Genomic DNA, 26,187 nt, shown 5'->3' on the forward strand with positions numbered 1-26,187 from the left:
AGTGCTTATTTAAAACGCTAAAAATAATTTTTTGCAAATTTGTTTTTAAAGTTTTATATATAATTATTTAAATAAATAGGGGGTCAAATTTAATTTAGTAAGTCTTATGAGAAAGATTTACCCTTCAACTTTGCAGAAAAAAATCCTGTAGACCTTCATTGGTAATTAAATAACCTCAGCAGTTAAAAAAGTATTTTTTTTGCAAAATTGACCCCTTTTTAATTATTTAAACAATGATCCCCTTGTATGATTTGGATACTTTCTTGAAAATATCTTTTGTACCCACCTAAACTTTGATATAAAATTTGTTTTAACCTGTACGAATTTACATATTGACTTTTTTTTTATTTTATTAGGCTATATATAGGATACATATCAATAATACTAAAATAAGAACTACAAATATTTACAATAAATTACATGCAATAATTATTGTATTTATATTCAATTTTAATTAAATTGTCTATTTTACTTTGAACTTAATTTTAAAGTTGGCGGGATTCAGCTATCACGGCACAACAAATTTAAGGCTGAATAAAATGGCGAGCGCTTCCAATCCGATTAATTCAGCGCACCGTTCACTAGTAAAAGAGCTTCCAATCCGATTGCAAGCCGATTCCAAGCTCTCTGTCTGATGAACGCGACCAATGTTGTTGGTCCCTTGTTCATTTATGATGGTGCCGACTTAGTTGTAGTGCGTCACTCTTTCTACTGGGGTTTGGTTAGAGCTGATCTTCTGTTATCTTTCCTTGCTAATTATCATAAGCTTTGTCTTCTGTATTACGTTTATATTGAGTCCATATTGTTGACTGTATTGCGTGATTTTGTTCATCAGGACTTGTACGTCTTCTAGATTTTCCGTAGATATACTATGATACAATACTATGGTCATCATTATCATCTTGGTGCTACAGCCCTTAGAGGGCCTCGACCTTCTCAAGCTTTCTACCCCATTCTATTCTGTCCCTTGCTTGCATTTTCCAGTTGCCAACTCCGATCTTCTCGGCATCCTGTGTTACCCCGTCCACCCACCTCAACTTTGGTCTACCCCGTCTTCTCATTCCCACGGGTCGAGCTGTTAGAATCTTTTTTATCATGTTCGATTCAGGGGCCCGGGCTACATGTCCTGCCCACTGCAGGCGGTTTCGATTAATTACAGTGATAATATCTTTTCCACCAAACGTATGCTTATGGATATTCTGCAGTTCAAAGTTATATCTACGCCTCCATATTCCATTCTCACAGACTGCTCCGAATATCTTACGTAGCACTTTTCTTTCAAAAATCGATAGAGCGGATTCATCTGTTTTAGTTAGCGTCCATGCCTCTGATCCATATGTGAGAACGAGGACTATCAATGTTCTGTACAGCCTTATACGAGTTTTTTGAGACAGACGTTTGTTAGATAAGTATTTCGATAGACCATGATAACAAATGTTTGCAATTATTATTCGCCTTTTTATTTCCTCAGATGTGTTATTATTGGGGTTAACCGATGTCCCTAGATATATGAACTCTTTGACCGCTTCGAAGTTTTGGTCATTGATGATTAGATCTGCGGCAACATTTCCAGCTCTTGTGTTTGTGTTAGTCGCCGTGAATTTGATTTTATTTTGATTTATATGTAACCCCATTTGTTCTGCTGCTGCTATTAGATCGGTTAGGATTTCCGCAGTTCTCGCCCTGGTTCTTGTTATAATGTCCACGTCGTCTGCATATGCTAGAATTGGGACTGATCTATTAAATATTGTTCCCCTGCTATCTAAATTAGCGTCTCGTACAACTTTTTCTAAGGCTACATTAAAAAGCTGACACACCAGCGCATCTCCCTGCCTTAATCCCCTACAATACTATGGTGTTATCTGCATATTTGATGTTATTTAGTCGGAATCCTTTTAGTAGAATGCCTTTTTCAATTTTGTGCAAAGCTTCGATAAATATTCTTTCAGAGTATATAATGAACAAAAAAGGAGATCTGGAAGAGTAATGTAAAAGAAACATTTGAACACTCGACTTCAAGTTACAATTTTAGTGAAGTGAAAATTACCACTTTGTTATCCGACTGGTTTTGTTGTGAATTTTTAGGACCAATTACCAGTAAAATGATTTGTAAACCATTTTGTTAGGGCATTGTGAAGATGAACAATTATTTAACTAATTTACTAACTTTAATGGCTGAATGAGTCAAGCAATCCGAAGCCAATAAGAAAAAAATAATGTGTGTGTACATTGTACGCACGTAAAAAGTTATACTTCTATTATACGATTTCAACGAAATAAATATATTTAACAGTTTATTTTTATTTTATTTAAATATTAAACTAATAATTAATGCTTACCACTAAAAAAAAAAAGAATAGTAATGGTCCGGATTTGAACCCAAGACCTATCGATCTGTAGCCGAATGCTCTACCAATAACGCCACGAGCTCTCTGTTTATATAGTTTCTCGGACATAATGACAATTCTCGGTAACAAACAGACGAAGTGAAGTATAATAAATATAAAAATGTTTTTAATACTTATCTTACTCCCGAGGAAGACACATGCAAAGACACAAAAATTATAATCAATATATTTACTAAAAACACTAATATATTCTTTTCACACCTTTTTTTTGCGCTGATACATACATAACTTGAAAGATTAGCAACGAACTCCATACTGTATGTGTGCGCATGCGCACAGAATAATAAAAATTCACTCTCAATCGCGCCTAGAGAAGTATAACTTCAAAAAAAATGTAAAATACTCACCAACATGTATTATAAGAGGTGTTCTACAAACAGCATCGTAACCATGTGTCGAAATATGAATTTTAACACAAGACTGTGTTGGACTATTCAGAGTATTCCAGTGAGAGGTAATGAGTGGATCTTTTACTTCTTTTGCTATGGTGTCAAGCACATACTCAGTTCTCATCCTCATAATAAAATGTTGGGCTTGTTGAACTATCTGTTCCAGAAGTGTTTGGGTTTTCGTCATTTCAAGAAGTTCGTACCGGTCAGCTGCCATAGGACCTAAAACAAAATTAGATTAAATATATCGTAAACGTAAAACGAGAAAATACAAAAGCAAAAACATTCTCTCTAACAAAAACCTTATCTTGTAAAAGGTATATTTAAAATCCCTAAAAAGGCGGATGCGATTCGTGTCGATTGTTCGTAATCCCTATGCAATTGTCACCTAAACTCTGCCATGTAAGGTGCTACCTACAAGTTTCCAACCAATATGGTTGATGTCATGTGATGCCAGGGGTTAATCTGGAAATATTTTTAACATCCTTTAACATCAGATAATATACTGTAACCTCAACTGTTTAATAACAACTCAAGGGTATTTACCCGTATATTTTGGTGGCTTAAAGCATGTAAACCTGTAAGTATCACTTTTTTACCTTTGTCAAAATTTAACCTCACGTTTGCTTTACTTATAGAGTTATACTTATTTTAGGTGATAACACTGATGATGGAATATTGATTCCGAAAACGTTTTGTTGTGATATAACCCTTTTTAAGGATTTTAAATATACCTGTTACAAGATAAGGTTTTTACTTTTTGTGATTTATGGTATACAGCCAGTTACAGGAATTTTTCCTTGTGATATTTTCTCTAACAGTTTGGTGTTGAGTTGTTGAATAACACGGAATTCTTCAAAATTACGCTACCACAGATAACAGAAACAAATCTTTGACGACGAAATTGGACTATGAATATAATAACTAAATTTCTATGGAATTCGAGGTATTTCTTTGAATTGGTTTCAATCTTGTATCAATCTTCAATTGGATAATAGGAAACAACTGGTTAGGGTTAGAGCAAATGATATAGACTCTAGTTTCAAAAATATTGTATGTGGGGTAGCACAAAGTTCAGTATGGGATCCTCTACTTTTCGTTATCTTTATTATGACATCATTAGTTTAAAAATCGATGGAAAATTTTTCTTTTTGCTGATGATACCAGTATTACTTGGAGTCAAATATTGCAACTCTTCAAGCTACTTAAACTTCTGATCTACTCACAATAAAAATCTAGTCCGATTCCAATTTACTCTCTTTTAACGTAGATAAAACAGTAGCATTATCCGATAAAGGAGCTCTTCAACCCTTACCTCTTAATAACAGTATATCTTAATATCAGTATCGTTGATTCTGTAAAATTTCTTGATATTTTTTTAGATAGCAACCTTAAATGGTCCTTTCATATCGATGAGTTAGTAAGATACTATCCTCAGTTTGCTATGCAATAAGATCTTTTTCGAAGGAAATCAACTTAGCCTCTTTCATAATAACATATTTTTTTTCGTTCAAATTGCATCTTCGATATGGTCTTTCTTTTTGGGGTTCTGGTACAGCTGCCCAATCCAATGTCATTTTGAAATTACAAAAAAAACAATGAGATATCTGTTTGGCCTCAGAAGAACAACACATTGCAGAAGCTACTTCAAAGATCACAGGAAACTGTTTGCTTAATTCGTAAACCTCTACATGGGTTTCCAGAAAGACCTAATCATGACTATTCCACCAGAAATTCTACCTTTGACGACTATTTACCGATTCCATTCACTGAGTTAGTTAAGAAATCTATATTATATTCTGCAAAAAAAAACTATACAACCATCTACCTTTACAACTTACGTCTGCAACATCTTTCCCCAAGTTCCGTAAAATGACAAAAGCCTATCTATCTCAAAGACCATATTATTCAGTAGCAGAGTTTCTTAATCAATAACTAAGAAATTACAGTACCCTTATGTATAAGTAGAATTTTTATGTATATTTGGATGTCATATGCAGCTTAACTTGTAACTAAATTAACTTATTAAATTTATTAAGGTAGATTATGCAATTTGCAATTTTTTTAAATTTTGCAATAGATTGTTATTGTTTTTTGTTTTACTTTATTATTTTTTATTTATATTGACGGTTTATATAATTTTAGTAAATTGCGTGTCCCAGATATTGTAACTTTCCTATTTCTATTTTGTTTATTATATCGTACTCTTTGCCTGTTCCTCGCAATACTTCCGTGTTCTTTTTCTTCTGTGTTCATGCTAATCTAAGTATGCTTCTGTAACACCACATTTCAAATCACTGTAGCTTATTTATATGTTCTTGCTTCAATGCCCAGCTTTCAAATTCATATTGTAGTATCAAAAACACGACTTCTCAGAGCTCATAGTCTCAGCTCTAATCTACGGTGTTTATTGCAGAGAATTGCTTTCATTTTTATAAACGTATTTCTTGCTGTTTTCATCCTGTAACTTATTTCTGTTGTTTGATCATTAGTTTCTGAAATCTAGGTTCCCAAGTATTTGTATGTTTCAACTCTATCTATCGGTATACATCCCAAATGTATGTTTGATTGTATATTTGATTTATTTGTTAATATCATATATTTAGTCTTTTTTGTACTAATCTTTAGTCCATATTTTTCGCAGAAACTGTTTTGTCTTGTTTAGTAGTAGTTGGAGTTGTTCATTCATCTTATGTTGTTAATAGTTCTTCCGTTAATTATTATTCTTTCACTTTCAGAGAGTCATGCTTTTTCAAAAATGGATTTACTATATACATTGAACAGTAAAAAAGACATAATACATCCCTGTATCACTCCTCTCCTGATTCCGGTAAAGGATTCTAAGTCTCTTTTGTCTATGTTTTTTGTCTTTAGAAGTTGGACTAATTTTTCATGTCTTACTTTGTCAATTAATTTTTCAAAATCAACGTAACAAACATGCACATCCACATTCATATCTATGGATCTTTGAGCTATCACATTAAAAGCAAATAATGCCTCTCTGGTTCCTAGTCCGTTTCTGAATCCAAACTGACTATCATGTATTCCTTCTTCCAGTCCTTTATTTATACGACCATGTATTATTTTCAAGAATAATTTGAGAACATGACTTATTAATGATATTGTTCTGTATTCACTGCAGTCTTTTGTCTTTTTGCGTATGTACTTTTAGGTTAGTGATAGTGCAAAAGATGGAGAGTAAACATTATTTCGGTATATGTCCTGTTTTATATATTGCATTAAACAAGTCTACTATAATGTCTAAGATTTTATCATTTATACATTTTAAGCTTTCTACTGGGATTTGGCCTGGAACTTCTACTTTGCCATTTTTGTTTTTTTTTAAGTTATACTTCTTTAGGCGCAATTGGGAGTGCATTTTTATTATTCTACGCGCATGCGCACACAGACAGTATGAAGTTCGTTGATAAATGTTTTAAGTTATGTATATGTATGTATTAGTCCAAAAAAGGTGTGGAAAGAATATATTAGTGTATTTGGTAAATATATTTATTATAATTTTTGTATCTTTGGATTTGTCTACCTCGGGAATAAGATTAAGTAATATTTAAAGTATTTTTATACTTCACTTGGTCTATTTGACACTATGTCTGAGAAATCTTGTAATCCGCACCCGCACAAACAAAAAGAGCTCAGTGGTAGAGCGCTCGACTGGAGATCAAGAGGTCCCCGGTTCGAATCCGGGTGTTTTCTATTTTTTCTTTAATTTTTCTTATTGTTTTAATAAACATTTCTGGAAAGTACTAAGTAAAAATTAGTTTAATCTTTAAATAAAATATAAATAAACTGTTCGAAAGTATATTTATTTCGTTGAAATCATATAATAGAAGTATAACTTCTTACGTGCGTACAAAGTACAAACACATTCTTTTTTTAATAATATTTTAATTTTCTCTTTTAATATCTTTAAAATCACACCATTTTCTACTTTTAATTCTAGCTATTCTGTTCTCTTGTCTTTGAACAACTCATTGATAAATGCTATTCATCTCTTTACTTTTCCTTCATTTTTTATTTAACACTTGTTTCCCATCTTTATCTTTCAGTATTCTCGGTTTTCTTTCTCTATTGTTCTGAGTTTAATACTTTAATTTTTTTGTGTGTGTTACAACTATCATTTCTTTTCTGGTATTCTTCTATTTCTGCGCATTGTTCTTTTAATCTTACTTCTTTCGCTTACTTAATTTTGCATCTTATTTGTTTCTCCACTTTTTTGTACATCTGATTACCTTTATTTTTATGTTGATGTCTTTCTTCAATTAAGGCCTATCCTTGAATAATGTAACTGTAAAATATCTCTATTTCAAAAATTTCTTTCAATACAAAACAAAATCTATTCATGAAGTAATACTCTTTACGTCAATCTGATGATTCGTCAACCCCAGTTCAAAAATTCTATTATACAATACACCCCCTGGAGTGAAAGGTTCGGACCTACACAATGAAAGGATTAACGTGATTATAATTGTAAATTTTTAAATAAAACAAATTTAACAAAATATGTACCTATTTTTTTATATAGCGATATATTTTGAGATCATTCATCCTACTTTAGTATTTGCATATAGGTATATAAGTGTGTATTTATCGTACTGTAAAAATCCATACGCTAAATAAATAAACAAAAACAAAATAAAAAAGAAATAAGATTGTTTCAATAGTATTATTAGGGAAATACTTTGTATGCTGTATTGATAAGTGATATACCTGTATAGTTTGTGCAATCGATTTTATCACCCTTTTTGTGTATGGGAATGATAACACTCTCTCTTCAGGAGGTTGTCAAATGCTCTTTTTCCAGATTTGGCAAATCAGCTCTTGAAAGGCATGTACCCTCAATTTTTTAAACATTTTGAATATAGTGTCGGTTCTTGGCTTTGTGATTTTTAAATTTATGGATAGCTCTAGAGACTGTAGGTTCTTTCACTATGGCTTCTGCCGTAGAATACACACATTCCTTTTAGGTGACATGCACCCAAAATTATGTCTATGATTATAATTAATAAAATTAATTTGAAATCTCTGCCTAAATGACTACTGAGTGAACTGAGTAGTTTAGCAATTATGTTGCCAGTCCCAAACCGGATAAAAAGAGGAGAGGGAAGTAATTACCTTAAAAAAAAAGCAAGATTCAGCTGACTTCAGAGAAGATGGTAAGAAACTATGGGACAGAGCTAGAAGTACAGATATACGGCGGAGATGTAAGGTCGAGAACATTAAAAACTGGGTAAGAAGCACAAGAGTAGAATGGAATGACTACATAAGCCACATAGCAACAAATAGAGTAGTAAGGACGGCGAGAGATGGTTCCCCAATAGGAAGACGATCAGTAGGATGACCACGAAAACGATGGAACCACAACTTACTGGAGGCACATTAAAAAACAGACAGTCATGTTTATACAAAAAGAAGAAGAAGAAGAAGACAAGCACAAGAGTAGAATAGAATGACTACATAAGCCACATAGCAACAAATAGAGTAGTAAGGACGGCGAGAGATGGTTCTCCAATAGGAAGACGATCAGTAGGATTACCACGAAAACGATGGAACCACAACTTACTGGAGGCACATTAAAAAACAGACAGTCATGTTTATACAAAAAAGAAGAAGAAGGCAAGCAAGAATATACAGTGAGTCAATAACAAACATAGACTGGGAGTAAAAGACATGGAAAATCTAAAATTGAATATATTATGTTCTCACGGAAACAAAAAATGGTAAAAAGGTGCAAGCAGAGGAGTTTCAATTCTTATAAAAAAAATTTATATAACTGGAAAATTATATATAAATTGAAAAAAGTGGAGATTCCAGGAAATGGTGATGACGTCATCATACGAAGGTGGTTCACTCTGTATATTACATTACAATTTGAAAAAAATAATAAATTAAAATCAAGAATCAAACTATTACGGTAATTTCTAATAATGTTTGTTTAGCTAATAATGAATTCATGCGTTACTTTATAGACGCACTCATTTTTGCCACCCTGAACCAATTTGAAGCAACGTATTATATATACATTTTTGGAATCAGCTCAACAAGCGAAATCTGTAGATTGAAAAAAATGGGGGTTGCGTTTAAAAAAATGATGATGACGTCATCATACGAAGGTGGTTCACCCTGTATATTAGATTATAATTTGAAAAAATAGAAAACTAAAATCAAAAATCGACTTGTTTCGGTAATTTCTAATAATGTTGTTTATTTAGCTAATAATGAATTTATGCGTTACTTTATGGACACACTCATTTTTGCCACCCTGCACCAATTTGAAGCAACGTGTTATACATTTTTAGAATCACCCCAGCAAGCAAAATCTATAAGTTGAAAAAAATGGGGGTTTCGTTTAAAAAAGGTGATGACGTCATCATTCGACGGTGGTTCACCTTGTATATTAGATTATAATTTGAAAAAATAGAAAAACTAAAATTGAAAACTAAAATCAAAAATCGACATGTTTCGGTAATTTCTAATAATGTGGTTTATTTGGCTAATAATGAATTTATGCGTTACTTTATGGACGCACATATTACCTAATTATATTTATATTATAAGAATTCGAGTATAGGTCTGGATCCCGCGTATGAAGAAAAAGTTGATTAATAGCAAGCTGAAAATTTGTTAATAGCTTAAGGGTGTCTAGTCGGATAAACTTTGATATATGAGAACACTGGAACAGGGGCAGTTTTATTTGTGGAACAGGTTAAAAATTTGGAACGGTCAGACCACGAAAACGGCACATTTATTTTGTCCGACAGAACAGACTTAAACTCTCCGAACAGAGATTAAACTCTCATGCAAAAATCAGACTGCTATTTATCACCTGTCATAATTCCTGTCATTTGACATATTCTACATGTTCCACTCATTAAAACGCCCATTTGGTGATAAATAGCAGTCTGATTTTTGCATGAGTTTAATCTCTGTTCGGAGAGTTTAAGTCTGTTCTGTCGGACAAAATAAATGTGCCGTTTTCGTGTTCTGACCGTTCCAAATTTTTAACCTGTTCCACAATTAAAACTGCCCCTGTTCCAGCGTTCCCATATATCAAAGTTTATCCGACTAGACACCCTTAAGCTATTAACAAATTTTCAGCTTGCTATTAATCAACTTTTTTTTCATACGCGGGATCCAGACCTATTAGTAGTATCACGATCAGTAAGATCGATAAAATAAAATTATATAACATAGAATAATGTTTAATGTTTCTGTAGAAGGTATTTTCAAATAAAAATTATAATAAAAATCTTGGAATTTTATCAAAAGTCTAAATAAGCTTTATCTATTTACAAGATACCCCCTACCGAGAGGGTCTCTGTACCTGTTGGCTTGCTGACTGTTCGATATCGACAACAAGGATAGCCTGTGATCACTGAGCGAGATAAATTTTAGCAGAACTTTGAGATTTCTTAAAAAGTTTAAACAAAATAGGTGCTTTGTGTTACACTTTATGTTAAAAACAAAAACAGATTCGGAAAGTGGGAAAAATTCTTTAGTGACGTATTTGTATTTAAATTTTTTTACGTTAATTTTAAACAAAAAAAAATTAAAAATCACACATTGTTTAAACAATTTAATAATCTAAAAACAAATAGAGCACTAGAACTTTTTAATTCCTTTCATATAAAAAAAGAATTATCTCAATATATGCCATAGTTGTTGCGTTATTTTATTTAAACTTTTACATTGAAATTTAGATATGCCCAGAATCACGAGGAACGGCCTTAAATCTAAAATTTCGTCCGTCGTCCATTGTTTCTTTTCGTATCTGGTTGGTGTTAGAATTTGTTTTTGACTTTTACCTATTTGTCTCTCTACTAATTAGAAATAGAAAATTGAAAGATTCAGAAACCAACAAATGCATAAGAAATGAAATCAAACTAAATTGAAATATGTTCTAAGAGAAAAGACAGTTAACAGAAAAACATGTTAGCAAAACATTAAATATCTGCAAAAAATATGAAAACTCAAAATTATCTAAATGTTTGTCTTACCTGCAAGCATTCTCTTCTTGGATGGACCCAACGGCCCAGTTGCAGGATGGGGGAAAGGATGGTGCGTATTTTTGTGGTGCACTTCCCTTAGAAGTTGATGTAAAGAATGTTCCAGAACATGGTCGTGATCGCTTTTAGATGGTGGAGGATTTTGTTGTTTCTTGTCACTTGATGTGGAGTGCCTTAATCCAATAATTAGTTGAATACCTGGGAAATTGATAATTAATTAATAAGAATTAATTAAAATAATTATAATTAAATTAAAAACAGTAAAGTAAATAAAATTGATAAAGTTGTAACGTTACAGACGTCACATCTTTGCTATTTTATTTTTAAATAATTATTTTACTTTATTTTCTTTAATATTTCATTAGTAATTATCTTCTGTATTCGTTTTAACTTATTTTTTCGTTAAAACCCTGTTTGGCGCCCTCTTTTGTTATCTTCTATTTACTATCTCTCTTTTTATTTAAATCATCAACTGAACGTACTTCATATATTCTTACTCTGTAAGTATCTGTCTTTCAATACGGAACATGGTTGTCCATTAGGGTGGGCCGAAAATGGCAAATTTTTTAAAAGTCGCAAAAAATAAACGGCGCTAGTTTGGAAAAGGTGCATATGGACAGTGGCGGCTCGTCAGAGGAGGCAAGGGAGGCTCAGTCTCCCCATAAATTTTTTACACACTCTATACTGTTTTGTTTATCATGAATCGCGAAAACAACAATTACTCTCACTATTATACAACGTGTAAATTCCATATTATCACTAATTATCCATACGTACAGAGCATTAGCATTAGAACGCATGATCGCGTCTCAGTTTTATTACATATTATTGTAGGCAGCCCCTGGGTTATCCCGAGATGCACGAACGGAGCCGAGAAGCCCAGCTTTCTCCGTTGGTAATGCTCCGTGCAGCGCAGCAGGCGTTTAAGGAGGCCCGGTCTCCTAACAGTGGCATCTACGGCGCCATCACACGCTGCCCGGAGATATACCAAGGGAGGCAGTGTAGCTTCTCAGCTCCGTTGGGTGGTTGGGTGCGTCTCGGGACAACGAATTTTAGGGTCCTGACTAAAAATAATGAAAAATCTAAAAGTGCGAATTTTGTTATGAAATTTGGTATGTGGGGTTATAATAATATTTGGAACAACTTGCTCAAATAACTTTTTCCGATATCTCTAACTCAAAGCAAAATATCGGTAATTTATCGTGTTTTTGAATTCGCAGTAGGCCGCGTTTAGAATTAAAAAAATTCAGTTGAGTATCTTAAAAAATTTGAAGCTTCATTATGTATGGACTGCAAAACTTCAAATCTGTATTTATTTTGATATGCATAGGTATCTATTTACAAATAGATGGAATTGTTAACAAATAAACGACACAAACTTTGGTATTAAACTTTTACTATTAGACTAACTATTTTTAAAATGATGATATCATGAAATTATGAATTAGGATGATATTATGAAATGTAAATAAAAAATGGTCAAAAGATGGGGCCTTAAATTACATTTTTTGGCGCATTTTTTTGCTAGTGCAAATTTGTCTAGATATTTTACAGTTAGGTATAGCCTCCCCTATTGTAAAAATCACGAGCCGCCACTGCATATGGATATTACTCATGCAGGTAGAAAATTTGAATTTAAAAAAAAATATTTAACCGAGCCCAGGGGCCACTTTAGGGGTCAAAATTTTTTTTCCAAAAAAATTAGGGGCGCTACCTTAAAATCTTTTTTATTTAATCAGTAATGTTACTAGAAAAAAATTAAAGAAAATAGAAAGCATTTTAACCGGCCCCATGAACCAAAACAAATTTTTTAAAATTCAATATATACCATAAATTAACATATTTGTATAAATGTGCAGTCTTTCGCTTGATTAGTATAATTTTTTATATAAAAATATACTAATCAACCCAGAACCCACCACGCGGAGGTATCTGCACCTTTTTTTTTTTCATCACTAGGTGGGGAATCTGCAAACAGACGTCGGAGGTAAACATTTCCAACAGTGCTGGGTTCCTGAGCTGAAACCTCATCAGTGTCACGTCGACCAGTTTGGCCCTAAATCGGACCTCCCTGCCCTCCGTAACTCCGATGTGGCCGGGACCAGCTAAACCCCACCCCTCTCATACTAGGGCATCAGGGTGGAATCGCCCGTTAGGGCATGACTTCTCCCCGATGTCCTTCTTTTGCCCGATTCTCAGTCGCTCGTCATCACGCATCAGCTTCCGTCTCTCGCAATCATCCGACCACCACGTCCCTTAATCCTATGCTATCTGCACCTGGAGTTCCTCCCAATTGGGGACCCTCCCACCCATATATTTTTAAATTTAGGTGACATTCCGTTTTTCAAAATATTGCGACTTGTTATCGAAAATGGGTAACATTTGTCGACCTTCTAACTTTAGTCGAACGTATCCGTCTCTGGACTCATCGCCACATACTTTAGTGGAGGCCTCAGTCACCAACTTCACACAGCGTTCCACTGCCTGAGTGTGACATGGGAATTTATCAAACACAAATGTGCCTTTTAAAAAATTATCTAAATCTTCATTTTTTAAAGAAACTGTCAAAGGTGGTTCTGAAATCACTGTTTTTTGCCAGTCTATTAAATCTATGTAATCCTCAGCGGCTAAGTTGATTAAAGGTACCCTAAAGACTCTCACTTCATTACTTGGGTGCATTCTGCATTTTTTTATCCTCCTTACAGCCAATTCCTTTATATGAGGCCTTGGGTCGGTTAGCATAGCTAAGAGTAAGTTTTCAGGATGAGCAAAATATCCATTGTCGGCAAAGACTTTGTTCACTATTTTGGTAACTTTAGGTGGAAAAGTTCTGGAAAGACTAATGGCTTTCCATAAATGTCGTGCTCCATCATAGATCAGTGGTCGTGTTTTAACATTAAACCAAACAGGGGCATAAACTTTCATAATAAATTCAGATAAAATAACTAGGTTTGATATGGGTTTTTCGGTGGCTACATATAGTCGTAGTATCCTGTTGGCTGTAGTAAGCCAGCGAGCATGGGATAACTTTCCAGGATCTTTATTTGCCAAACTTTCAGAAAAATGTCCATTTTTAATAGCAGAACAAATGTTGTACAGATATTGTTGGTCAGTACTTAGAATATCTGCTGTTACTTCTGGAAGCTCCGTGTCTATAATTTTAAATTTTTTTACTGGCATTTGTTGGCAGTCTTTCAGTTGGGAACCCACTGGCCCTGAAAAACTATAAGGTCCCTTGGTTTCGCCATCTAAATTTTGAAGAAGATGACGTAAAGGCAATTCATTTGTATGGAGGCATAGGCGTAACCAGGGGGGGGGTTTTGGTGGTTATAACCCCCCCCCCCCCCATTGGGATGTACTTTGAGCTCTATACACTTAACACCATAGCCATCAGAGACCTTCCAGTAGTTGTAACCCCCCCCTTTCAGGTAGTTGTAACCCCCCCCTTAGGATCATCCTGGTTACGCCTATGTATGGAGGAGACATATAATACTCCACTGAAGGGGTCTTCCGATATGAGTTTCCATAAGACGAATTATGCCTCCCTTCCATCCCGTATTTACATTTGTTCCATCGCAACCGATTAGAGACAAAAAACTTATATCCGTCTGATAATTATCTAAACATTTTAAAAGTTCATTTTTTATATTCACTGCAGTAGAAGCTCCTTTTGTAGATATATGTGCGAAATATATACTACCAGGTTCTTTTATAATTGAAATGTGTTCTTCTTGTTGAAGATTTTTTTTATTATTTACCATAGAAAGAGTTTGGTCCTTTCGCCCATCAAAATATAGACCTACAATAGTCTTGTTTTCCTGATTTTGTTGTAGTTTTTGTCGACTTTTACGTAATTCTCGTCTTATTTTATTTTTATCTATTACGTTCGTTTGTTCACTTGTTGAAATTAGATTAAAGTCTTCCAACACGGCATTAACAATTTTAGCTACAGCCCTGTTAGAAGTTCCAGTCTGATCTGCTATTCTGGCAGTGTTGGCTAAGCTAATTCGCATCTGTTTGGGTTTCGACACTGATACTTGAGGATGGGATTCTTGTTTTGCTGAAACTGGACATTGGTATTCCTCCTCGCTTGAACTTTCATTAGAACTTTGGTTTATATTCATGATGTATTGCCTAGTAGTATTTACATTTGTAAGGCCACTTGTACTTGGAATTGGCTCTTCGGTTTCTTTCTTTCTTTTCAAGATGTTGTATTTTCTTTCTTCTTTTTTTTGTATCTGTTTTGTCACAAGTTGGTCAATCCCTCCAAATTGCATTTTTCTCTCAGATCTTTGGTCTTGTAAGAAGGGCCATTCTATTTTCGGAATCTTCCTATTTTTTTCGCAACAGCAAGTTTCCAAAACGAGACACTTACAAGTTGATACATCAAAAAGCTTTTTCGACTCTCCTAGAAACGTATCTAACTTAGCTTGCAAAAACTTTGAAATTTTTCCTTTTATGGGTTTAATGTTTTGATATTTTTTATTATAATTCAAAATTAGTTTAGTTATTCTTTCATGAGTTATTATAGGTAGAGAAGCACGTTTCCACACATGCTCTACTTTATTCGCAACAATCTTGGCAACTGTAGCACTTGGCGGTTGCTTACTACCGTCGCCTTTTAACTCTAATCGAACCTCCAAATAACATTTCATCACATCCTCGTACGTCGGAAGCTGAGATGCATTTGGCAGAATGTCTTTTGAATTGCCAAATATTGGGCACGTGGCACTAGCACGAGTTTTTACTAAAGTGTTTGGCATTATAACTTTATGTCACGTTCTAATCACAATTAGAATTTATATGTCCACAAAAACACTAAAAACGTACAAAAAACAACTAAAAGTCCACAAAAACAGTCAAAACAACTACTTTTAAACGATTTGCACTCCGCAACAACAGTCCGCATTAGACAAATACTCGCAGGGAACTAAATTAAACTTAAACCAAAGGCGTTGGTCCGACTACGCATAGTTCAACGACCTTAAAATAATAGGCAGATCATATTAGAGGGCGGACTGATATTATCAGCTTAGAAAATTCGTCATGGGCCCGGCTTAAAATATTTTTTTTTGTATAATATTTTTTTTTGGGTAATAAGGAGGTTAAAACAATGGTTTTTTTCAGTAGCGCCCCTAAAAAAAATATTATTAAAAAAATAGCCCCTTGAAGGGCCCCTGGGCCCCGCTAAAAAGTTTTTTTTACGTAAATTTTTTGTTAATTATTTTTTTTACATAAAAACGCACCTTTTTTGCTATAGCGTCTTTTAAAATAAAAAAAAAAAGTTTTTTCGGCCCACCCTATTGTCCATCTCCCTATACTTTGCGCTGTCATATTTCAATGACAGTGACAATAATGGAGAGAGGGCAAAATTAATTTATTTAAAGAGATGAGTTTTAGATAAGGCTCCATTTATTTCATCAAACTATCATCTCTTGGGGTAAGTTTTTAACCATCACTGTACAAGATTTTCTAAACCTGTATTAATTTTTTATAACCTTTTTTGTTTTTATACCTAACCTCCCATCTTCTAAGAGCATGTGTTCTGATATTTCTTTTCATCTATTAATATGCGTTTAGTAATCAAATTTTAACTATATAGTAATAATCAATATTAATTCCATTTAATTTACCCCTTGCCATCTGTTACTTTTTGAATACTTTTTAGCAAGGTTCTTTTTCTTTCTTCTTGATGTTAAACTTATACACGTTTTGTATTCTAGTTTTTGGGAATAAATCACTTTTCTCCCTTTGGGAGACACCAGCTTTCATCACCGGTGATGCAACTTTAAAGGCACGACAACAAGATGCATCGAACAGACAGCAGCACCCGACATCATTAGTTGCAGTGACCTAGGGCCACAACATCTGCCCAGGTCTACAAGTCTACAGTTGTACCATCCGACCATCAAGAAGATCTACTATCAAATACCACAAGCCATAAGTATAATCTACAAAATTGTTAGTTTTTGACAAGAATTTGAATATATTTGTTAATGCATTTAATAAGTCACATTTTTAATATACCTTTATTGAACAATAAACCTGTTTATATAACCAATATAAGTCAGTTTTAGCGTTCGAAGCGACTAAATCTTGATGAGCGGACACGGTGACGGTGACCCTCCCGATCCCGGAGAGGACGAATTTTACAAGTTTAGAGAAGAACAGAATAATAATATGGAAATAACAGCGGTTTCAGGTATCGATAATATTATTAAAAATGTCAATAGCAGCTCAAACGTAAGTAAAAATCAACTTCATATTTTTCGTCAAACTCGTCCCAAATAAATACAAATGACATTAGAACTACCTATAAATATTTACAAACTGACACAGGTCCTTTTGAAGTAATAATTGAAAATAAAAGTGATTTACGTTTAAATGCGATTAGGGTTGGTGATATAATATTAAAAAATTGGCCGGAACTGGATAATAAAATAAAAAGAATTGATTTGGCAGGAAAACATCGAGTAAAAGTAGTTTTTGGAGAGTCAAAATGGGCCAATTTTTTAGTAGATCAAAATAAATCAAAAAGGTTTACTGAAAATAAACTTGAGGCTTATGTACCTAAATTTATGATTCATCGTCAGGGTATTTTAAGGGATATTGATAGAGATATTTCAGATGAGGAGTTAAAAAATAAAATCAAAGCCTATGACTACCACTGTAAATTTACAGTAGTAGAAGTCAAAAGATTAAAAAGGAAAATTGTTGAGAATAATACTACGGTATATGTTCCAACTAAAAGTATTATTGTGACTTTTAGGGCACAAAGTTTACCTAAGTATGTAGTTATTAATAAGGTATTAATTCCGGTCGAACTATTTGTACAGAAAGTAATTTTGTGTTTCAATTGCCATCGTTACGGGCACGTGGGTGGACAGTGTCGTGGTAAGTCTAGATGTTTCAAATGTCACGGTGAACATTTATCCTCCAAATGCACGGAAAACCCAAACAATAAATGTCTTCAGTGCAACGGAGATCATTTAACTACAAATTTTCAGCTGTGTCCTGAATATCTGAGGCAAAAAACTATTAAAGATATTATGTCTCAAAAAAATTTAACATACAATGACGCAATTAAATTAATCCCCAATAGAACATATGCAAATGCAACTACTAGTGAAAATAAAACATTAAATCCTCAATTTCCCATAGAATTAGCGTCTCAAAAAGCTTTTCCACTCCTTCCCAGTCAAGCTGCTCTTCCATATTCTTCAGGTTTTTCGCAGTCTAGCCCCATAGATTCCCATAAATACACTATCTATAGAAATCCAACGAAAAGGGCCAGGCCTCAAACACCTGATCCTTGTATTAATGAAGCAATCAAAATAACTAAACCAATTGAAATCGCTAGGTTACAAGGGGGTATTTTGAGTCAAGAATCTTACCGAGAGAATATTATTAAAACGAATGAAATGTCAGAAACAGAAACGATTACATTAGTATTTGAATTAGTTATGGATATATTAAAGTCTTTAAATAGGGATAATATTTTAAATGTTCAACAGTTTGAAGTGGTTAATATTATTAAGGACAGACTCAATAAACAGGGATTAAGCTCGAAGACATGAACAAAACCTTTTCTATTACACAATGGAACTGCCGATCGGCAGTTTCAAATAAATGTAATTTGGAGTATTTACTTCATGAATATAAAATCAATATAGGTCTTCTTTCGGAGACTTGGTTTAAACCAAATATTTATTATAATTTCGTAGGTTATAATTGTTCACGTTTAGATAGAGAAGATGGAAAAGCTGGTGTAGCAATTTTAATTAAGGATGAAATTAGTTTTTCTGAGATAGATTTACCTCAAATGGAAAAGATTATGGCTAGGTGTGTGTATGTTCGGATTGGTCAATTTAAGGAAGTTTATCTTGTTTCAGTTTACATAAAACCTTTGAGTAGAGTTACACTGACACAATTTCTTAATTTTTTTAATAGCATACCAAAACCATGTATAATTGGTGGGGATTTTAATTCGCATCATTCGGCTTTTGGATCAGATCTAGAAGATTTTGAAGGAAGAAACCTGTTAGAAGCAATAAACTCATTAAATCTAGTATTTTTAAATACAGGGGAACCAACCCTTGTTACTAGACCAGGCCAAAGAAAAAGTGCTATTGATATTACTATATGCTCTCAAAATATCAGTCAATTATTCCAGTGGGAGGTACTTCAAGATCCCCATGGCTCTAACCATTTGCCAATACTCATGAAATGTCAACTTAGAGGAACGCCACCACCAACAAAAAGTCATAAAATATGGAAAATTAACAAGGCAGACTGGAGAAAATTTAGCACTTTGTTATATGAAAAATCATTGAATGTTATTGACGATAGTTATGACAAATTATTAGAAGATATGAACGAAGCAGCTACCGTAGCTATACCAAAAAAGAGTACAAATAAACGAAATACTTGGGAAAAATGCAAACCATGGTGGAATAATGACTGCCAAGATGCAGTAACGAAACGCAAGCAGTTATTTAGTAAATATAAAGAGAATCCAAATTTGGATAATCTTAATAAGTATCAAAATCAAGATGCGATCGTTAAAAGAATTACAAGTGAAGCAAAAAGAGCTAGTTGGAAATTGTATTGTGAAAGTTTGAACAAAAATACTCCAATGAAAGATGTTTGGGCTAAATTAAACAGATTCAAAAACAGGAAACAAGCAAATAGACATCAAATAGAGTGGGGAGACTGGACAGAATATTTCCATAGTAAAATCTGTCCTAATTGGGTTAACGAAAAACCAAGAGAGTTCAAAAATAATTATACAAATGATCACATGCTAAATAAACCTTTCACAATGAACGAATTACAATAAGCTTGTAAGAAAAGAAATAATACGTCTCCCGGAATAGACAACATCCATTACCCAATGATTGCTGAGATTCCATTTATAACTAAGCAGCGCTTATTAGGCATTTATAACAGTATATATACAAACAAGTCGAACATACCAGACGATTGGAAAAAATATTTAATAGTACCTATTCTTAAACCTAATAAACCTAGAGATTCTGCAGACTCCTACACTGCCCTCCTAAGACAAAAGGTCCTATCTGCAAAAATTCGGATTTTCAGGTTTTTGTCTCACTGGACTCTTAGTTTAAAACTTAACATATTTACTACGTCAAAAAGCCGTAACTCACAGGCAATGATTCAAAATTGCCATATTGATTTTGTCCTAACCAACAAAAGTTAATCAAATACCAAATAAAATTGTCCTAAAGTAATATTGCTAGACGAGTATGTCCGAAGTTGGCTGATATAATATGCAGATAGGACAATGTCTCTTAATATAGAATGACGTTTGCAACACGTGACTCAACAATATAACCTTAAACCCCAGTAAGGAATAACTTCTGACTGTGCCGTTTGACGTGTATCGGTGTGAATTATTGTTGGTATTGTTAGTTTTAAAAACAGTAAATTAAAAGAGGCAATATTATAGAGGCAAATATCACAATCTGGTTAGACAACTGCTCCAGCCAGAACAAGAACACGACATTGATTGGTTTTTTAATACTCATTGTAAATTCGTCAGTAATAGCTGCCGAATGTGTAATTTTGAAGTATTTCCAGCCAGGGCACACATTCATGGCGGCAGATTCGTTCCACCACCAAGTAGAAATGCCACTTAAAAGAATGACGAAAGTTTATGATTTCAATGATTTTATACAAGCAGTTTCAAATACCAATTCTTCTAAAGTTAATGTACATTCAACGAAAATCGGAGACTTTTTTAAATTCACTGATTATATATATCAAAACACAAGTGGAAAAATATGAACCCACTGTTTGTTTAAAGGATATTGTATCCTTGAAATTTGAGAGGGGTGAAAAAATTATATCGTATAAAACTAACTTCGAATCTGCATATACAGATTTTATAAATCTTTTTTAGAAAAAATATACAAATGCCATCTTAACTCAACCAGTACATAAGGCCGAGTGTCGAGGAATTACTATGGAGAGGAAGACAAATTTAGTAACAAAATTAAAGTCTCATATGCCCTCAAATCGTTTGCCTTTCTGGGAAGATTTGCCAGTCCGTTTATGTGAAACACTAGATGAAGATTAAGGTGTTTTATATATTTTGTGATTTCTTTTTTACTAATAAATTAATTTTCTTAATATTTTAAATTTATTAATTTAATAGGTGATGCACTTAGTACCTATTAATTAATGCCTCTTTATAAATAGGATCCCTTCTACTAAGTTAATTAGTCTTAACTACCGATATATTCAAATATCTTTTTTTGTGATGATATAAGTGAAAATAATACTGTACTATTAAATCCAATAATTATCAACTAACTCAGGCAGAAAATCTTAAAAATCTTGTGATTATCAATTTTTTTTGGCAAGCAATTATTACAAAAACCGTGATATCTCAAAACTGTAATTTTGCAGATAGGAACTCTTGTCTTAGTAGGGCAGTACAGACCTATTGCATTGGGGTCTTGTATAATGAAAACATACGAACGACTTATTAAAAACAGGTTAGAACACTGGCTGGAGAAAAATCAATTATTATCAGCAGTCCAATATGCATTCAGAAGAGGACGTTCAACTCAAGAAGTTACAACATCATTTGTTACTGATGTACAATTAGCATTTACTCGTAACAACTCAATATCCTGCCTATTTTTAGACATTAAGGGAGCATATGATGTAGTTAATCTAGACATATTGACAGATAAATTATACGCCATAGGAATTCCAGAAGGGGTTATTGCGAACTTAATGAAGTTATACCGTGATAGAAAAGTGTATTTAAATATAAATGGAGTGATAGGTACGCCCAAATCAACATCAATTGGATTGCCTCAAGGAAGTATTTTAAGTCCATTATTGTTTATTCTGTACACTGCTGATGTTACTAGTTCTATTACCGAAGAAACTAGAATACTTCAGTACGCAGACGACTTTTGCATTTATACGGAAAAGAAGTCGATCGAAGCTTCAATCAATGCATTAGAAAACGCCACAGAAAGAATTGCCGAATGGTCACAAAAAAATGGATTCAGCATCTCTCAAGATAAATCAGTCATGTGTTCATTTACGAGAAGACGTTATCAACCACCAAACCAAATTAATATAGGACCTTTCACATTCCCATATAAAACATCTGTTAAATACCTTGGCATAATTTTAAATCAAAAGCTCTCTTGGAAAGAACATATTCATCATTTGTCAAAAAAATGTGAAAACGCAATAAATGTACTAAGAGCTTTTAGCCACACAAAGTGGGGAGCCGATCCAAATATATCACTAATCTTCTATAGAGCACTAATACGTTCAGTGATTGACTATGGTTTTATTTTATATGGAAATGCAAATTTAACTCAATTGGAGATATTGGAAAAAATAAAAAATAAGTGTTTACGACTTTGTCTTGGATGTATACAAAGCACACCAACACATATTTTAGAAATTGAAGCAGCAGAGCCTCCTTTGCATCTTAGACGGCAATTTTTGTGTGATGTTTTTATGTCAAAACTCCTAGCACAGAAAAGATCTGAGAAAATACAAAACCTCAATTCAAAAATAGATAGTCCCTTCTGGCGACGTAAAATTCATCCCAAAGTAATAAGCAGTTATCAGCTATTAATCCAATTTAATAGCGAGGTTTACAGAAATGACATCCTTCCCTTTTATAATTGTGATTATAACCTATTAGAACTACAAATTCCTTATTATTATCTTAATATTGAACCACATGTTAATCAATTTAACATAAATACGTTTGTTGAGAAAACAATTCTGAAAAGATGGCCGGAGTCCGATTGTATTTATACAGATGGATCCAAATTCGCTGAGTCAACTGGATGCGCCTTTTACCATTCAAATGAAAATCTATCCAAAAAATTTAAACTTTCAAATCAAATGTCTAGTTATACTGCTGAGCTCATCGCAATCCTTCAAGCTTTGAGGTATATTAATATTCATCACAAGAATAAGTTTGTTATATTAACAGATAGCAAAAGTTCGGTAGACACAATAGTACAAACTAAATTATCAAGCACTTCATCAGTAGTAAATATAAAAAATTTAGAAACAATCCAGTTACTTACGAATACAGGTAAACAAATTTCTTTGGTTTGGATTAAGGCTCATTATGGAATTAACGGAAATGAAATAGTGGATAGACTTGCCAAGGATGCTACTACAACAGGGGAAACGATAGAAGAACCATTAATGCCAGTCACTGATCTACGACAATGGTTTAAGAAAAAACAAATGGAGCAATGGCAACTGGAATATGATATCTCTCTTAAAGGTGTACGATTTCATGATATCCAACCAAAAATTTATAGAAAACCGTGGTTTAACGACATTACAAATCGGCACTTCATTAAAACCTTAAATAGAGCAAGGAACAAACATGGTTTATATCCAGTTCACAAAAATAAAGTAGGGTTGGCCACTTCTCAAAACTGCACATGCGGTGAGTTGGGTACTTTAGAGCATGTGATTTTCGATTGCGCAAACTTCCAGATGCTGAATCAACAGTTATATAAGAATCTACAAACAGTAGGAGTTACTCTCCCCACCAATTTAAATTCCATTTTATGTACACGAAATATAAATTTGTATAAAATTGTTTATAACCACTTAAAAAATATGAAAATTGATATTTAAAAAAAAATATATATATATAAAAAAAAATTAAAAAAAAATATATATATATAAAACAAAACAAAAAAAAAAAATAATAAAAAAAAAATAAATAAATATTAAAAAACAATAAAAAAAAACAAAATAAAAAAAAAACAAAATAAAAAAAAACAAAAAAAAAACAAAAAATCACAAAGAAGGCCTAAACCTCCGCGAGGATGAATCGGGTTTAGGTCTTAGCGCGAAAGAAAAAAAAAAGAAGAAAAAAAAATTAATATCAATTAGTGGTTTAGTATAAGTATTTAGTAATAGTGTTTTATTAGTATGTATTTTTAATGTAATGTATGTAATATATGTTTGTGATTATTAAAATATAATGTATATCAGTTAAAATTAGGAAATTGTGTCTATGAAAATAAAAAAAAAATTTGAGCTGGCCAATTGGTTCAAACCAAGGTCATAAATCTAAACACACACACACAAACCTGTTTGGTTAAAATATTGTTTTGATTGCTTCAATTCTGAGTTTTCATAGTTCATATTTAAGATTAAGACAAGACGAACATACACCTTGAGAGACGGTAGCTATCTTGGATGATTGGACTAATATTTTCGAATATTATTTCAATTAGCTGGGGTAGTTACGTGTTCTTTGTTTCAAAGTATAGATAAGTATTTTCTAAAATATTTAAGGTCTGTAAAAGAATTACGCAAAGTAATACAACAATCATATGAAGTAATTTAAAAGCCATACCAAAAATGTCTATTATTTTTGGCATAATAATGTATTGGTTACAGTTTATGTTCTTCCTGTACAGGTTGTTGCGTGTATAAAACAATTTTTGAAACAATGTATAAACATTTATAGGCTAAGCCCATTATTCAAATGCTCTATAAAAAACGATAGGTCAAATAAAAACAGAAGTTTGGCAACAATGTATAAATAAATATAAATTTTCGTCAAGATATTTCGGGAACCCAATAAACCTATGTCGTTTTAAATATGTTTCTCTCAAAAACTCAAGTAAATGCCTTTACCTGGCAAAACGGTCGCCATGATCTGATTTCCAACAACCATATGTGGTACTGGTGCTTGCAGCTGTACTGCCTCTTTAGCTAGTTGATTGAAAAGTTCTTTACAAAATAGAACATTTTGCGCAGCTTCAAGTTTCTGTTGCCAATGCATATCAGGATTGGACGGTGGGGGACCGGAGCCGAGGAGCGTCAAATTGGCAGTGCAAAGATCTTCTTGATCTAAAAAATACATTTCTCTTTAATTGATGTCAAATTCTAAAGAATGTGTGAACTCTCTTAGATCATTCTGAAAATAATAGAAAGCTTTAACACGTTCCGTGCCCATGACGACAGCGTGTCGTCACGGCGGTTTTATCGAGGGTACTGACGACGCACGAGTGTCGGAGGTAGTAATGCGTTACTAAATGAACCATTTAAGTAAGTGGCACGAACCAAGTGGGGTTGGTTCAATATGGGCACCGAACGTGTTAACAAACTGCCTAATACATTTCGAAAAAAATAAATTTTACATTAAGATATGGTCATCATAGATAAAAAAAAGAATGTGTGTGTACTTTGTACGCACGTAAGAAGATATTCTTCTATTATATAATAGGTAATTTAAACGAAGTAAATATACTTAAAAGGTTATTTGTACTTATTTTATTTAAAAATCAAACTAACTTTCTTATCTACCACTTTCAAAAAAGAAGAATATCTTCAAAAATTATATAATAATATACTTACAATCATAAAATCTATAAAAAAAATAAAAAAATAATAACTTGCTTGGGGCTTGAACCCACTTCACGTCTACCGCGCCGTACGAAAGTTGACGGCATTTCAAACTGCACCACATTCGCGTATACGTCATGTGGGAATATACACAAACTAAACGTTTACACCATAAATTTATATGAATTTAATAAAATTATTAGTTTGATTTTTGTCGAAATAAAATACAACAAAATATAGAGTAAGAAAACGATATATGAGATGAAGATTTGTAGAAAGTTTGTTCGTAATCAGATTATGTAAATTAAAGCATTGCCTACTAATAGGTAACTACATTATTTTGTTTACATTTTCCAAATAGATAGGTTTTGAAACTATTAGGTATTTCCAACTGAAACATTTAGAATTACGTACCTGCGGCTTTTCAAAACTATCTAAAAAGTCACAATAATTATAAAATTGATTTTATTTCTGTCCACACATCAATAAAAACTAATATTATACAATATTTTTGTTTACCGATAACCTCCATATTGAACAATTATTGACAGATCATTTCAAAATTTCAACACCCAATCAGAGCCTGTATAACGACTAATACCATACTGTCGGTGTGCGCATGCGCGCGGATCAATCAAATTTTACCCTCAATCGATTCACCGCTAAAGAAGAATATCTTCAAAAATAACTTTACAGTTATGGGGGAAAATAACGACAGTTATTATTTTCCCCCGAACTCTAAAAATATCGACCGCTTGAAAAAAAATTTAAATGAAAGAAATTATAGAAAATCACATTTTCAACAATTTTAGTTCTCATACTTTTTGTCCAGAAGTTGAAAATGGCGGAGATATTAAGCAAAAACGGTTCCCGTTTAAAATCAAAATGACGGCTAACGCAACAGCGGAATTCAGTCGAGATTTTAAATTTACACTATTATTGATCCCCCCCTAAACATTAGAAAAATAAAATTTGGGA

At 33.0% G+C, this 26,187-nt stretch overlaps 1 protein-coding gene across 1 annotated transcript in view; it reads right to left on the reverse strand.

Annotated features, from left to right (window-relative positions):
* The window catches only part of LOC114338551 (mediator of RNA polymerase II transcription subunit 17), a 48,089-nt gene that overhangs the window by 16,499 nt on the left and 5,403 nt on the right, over positions 1–26,187 (reverse strand). Inside the window, exons 5-7 of the mRNA XM_028289154.2 lie at positions 24,499–24,714; positions 10,813–11,019; positions 2,756–3,019 (exon numbers count right to left, since the gene is read on the reverse strand). Coding sequence (XP_028144955.2) covers positions 2,756–3,019; positions 10,813–11,019; positions 24,499–24,714 — 687 coding nt within the window. The remainder of the gene's footprint in view (positions 1–2,755; positions 3,020–10,812; positions 11,020–24,498; positions 24,715–26,187) is intronic.

The sequence above is a fragment of the Diabrotica virgifera genome, chromosome 8 (assembly GCF_917563875.1).
Source record: "Diabrotica virgifera virgifera chromosome 8, PGI_DIABVI_V3a".
In the NCBI taxonomy this organism is placed as follows: domain Eukaryota; kingdom Metazoa; phylum Arthropoda; class Insecta; order Coleoptera; family Chrysomelidae; genus Diabrotica; species Diabrotica virgifera.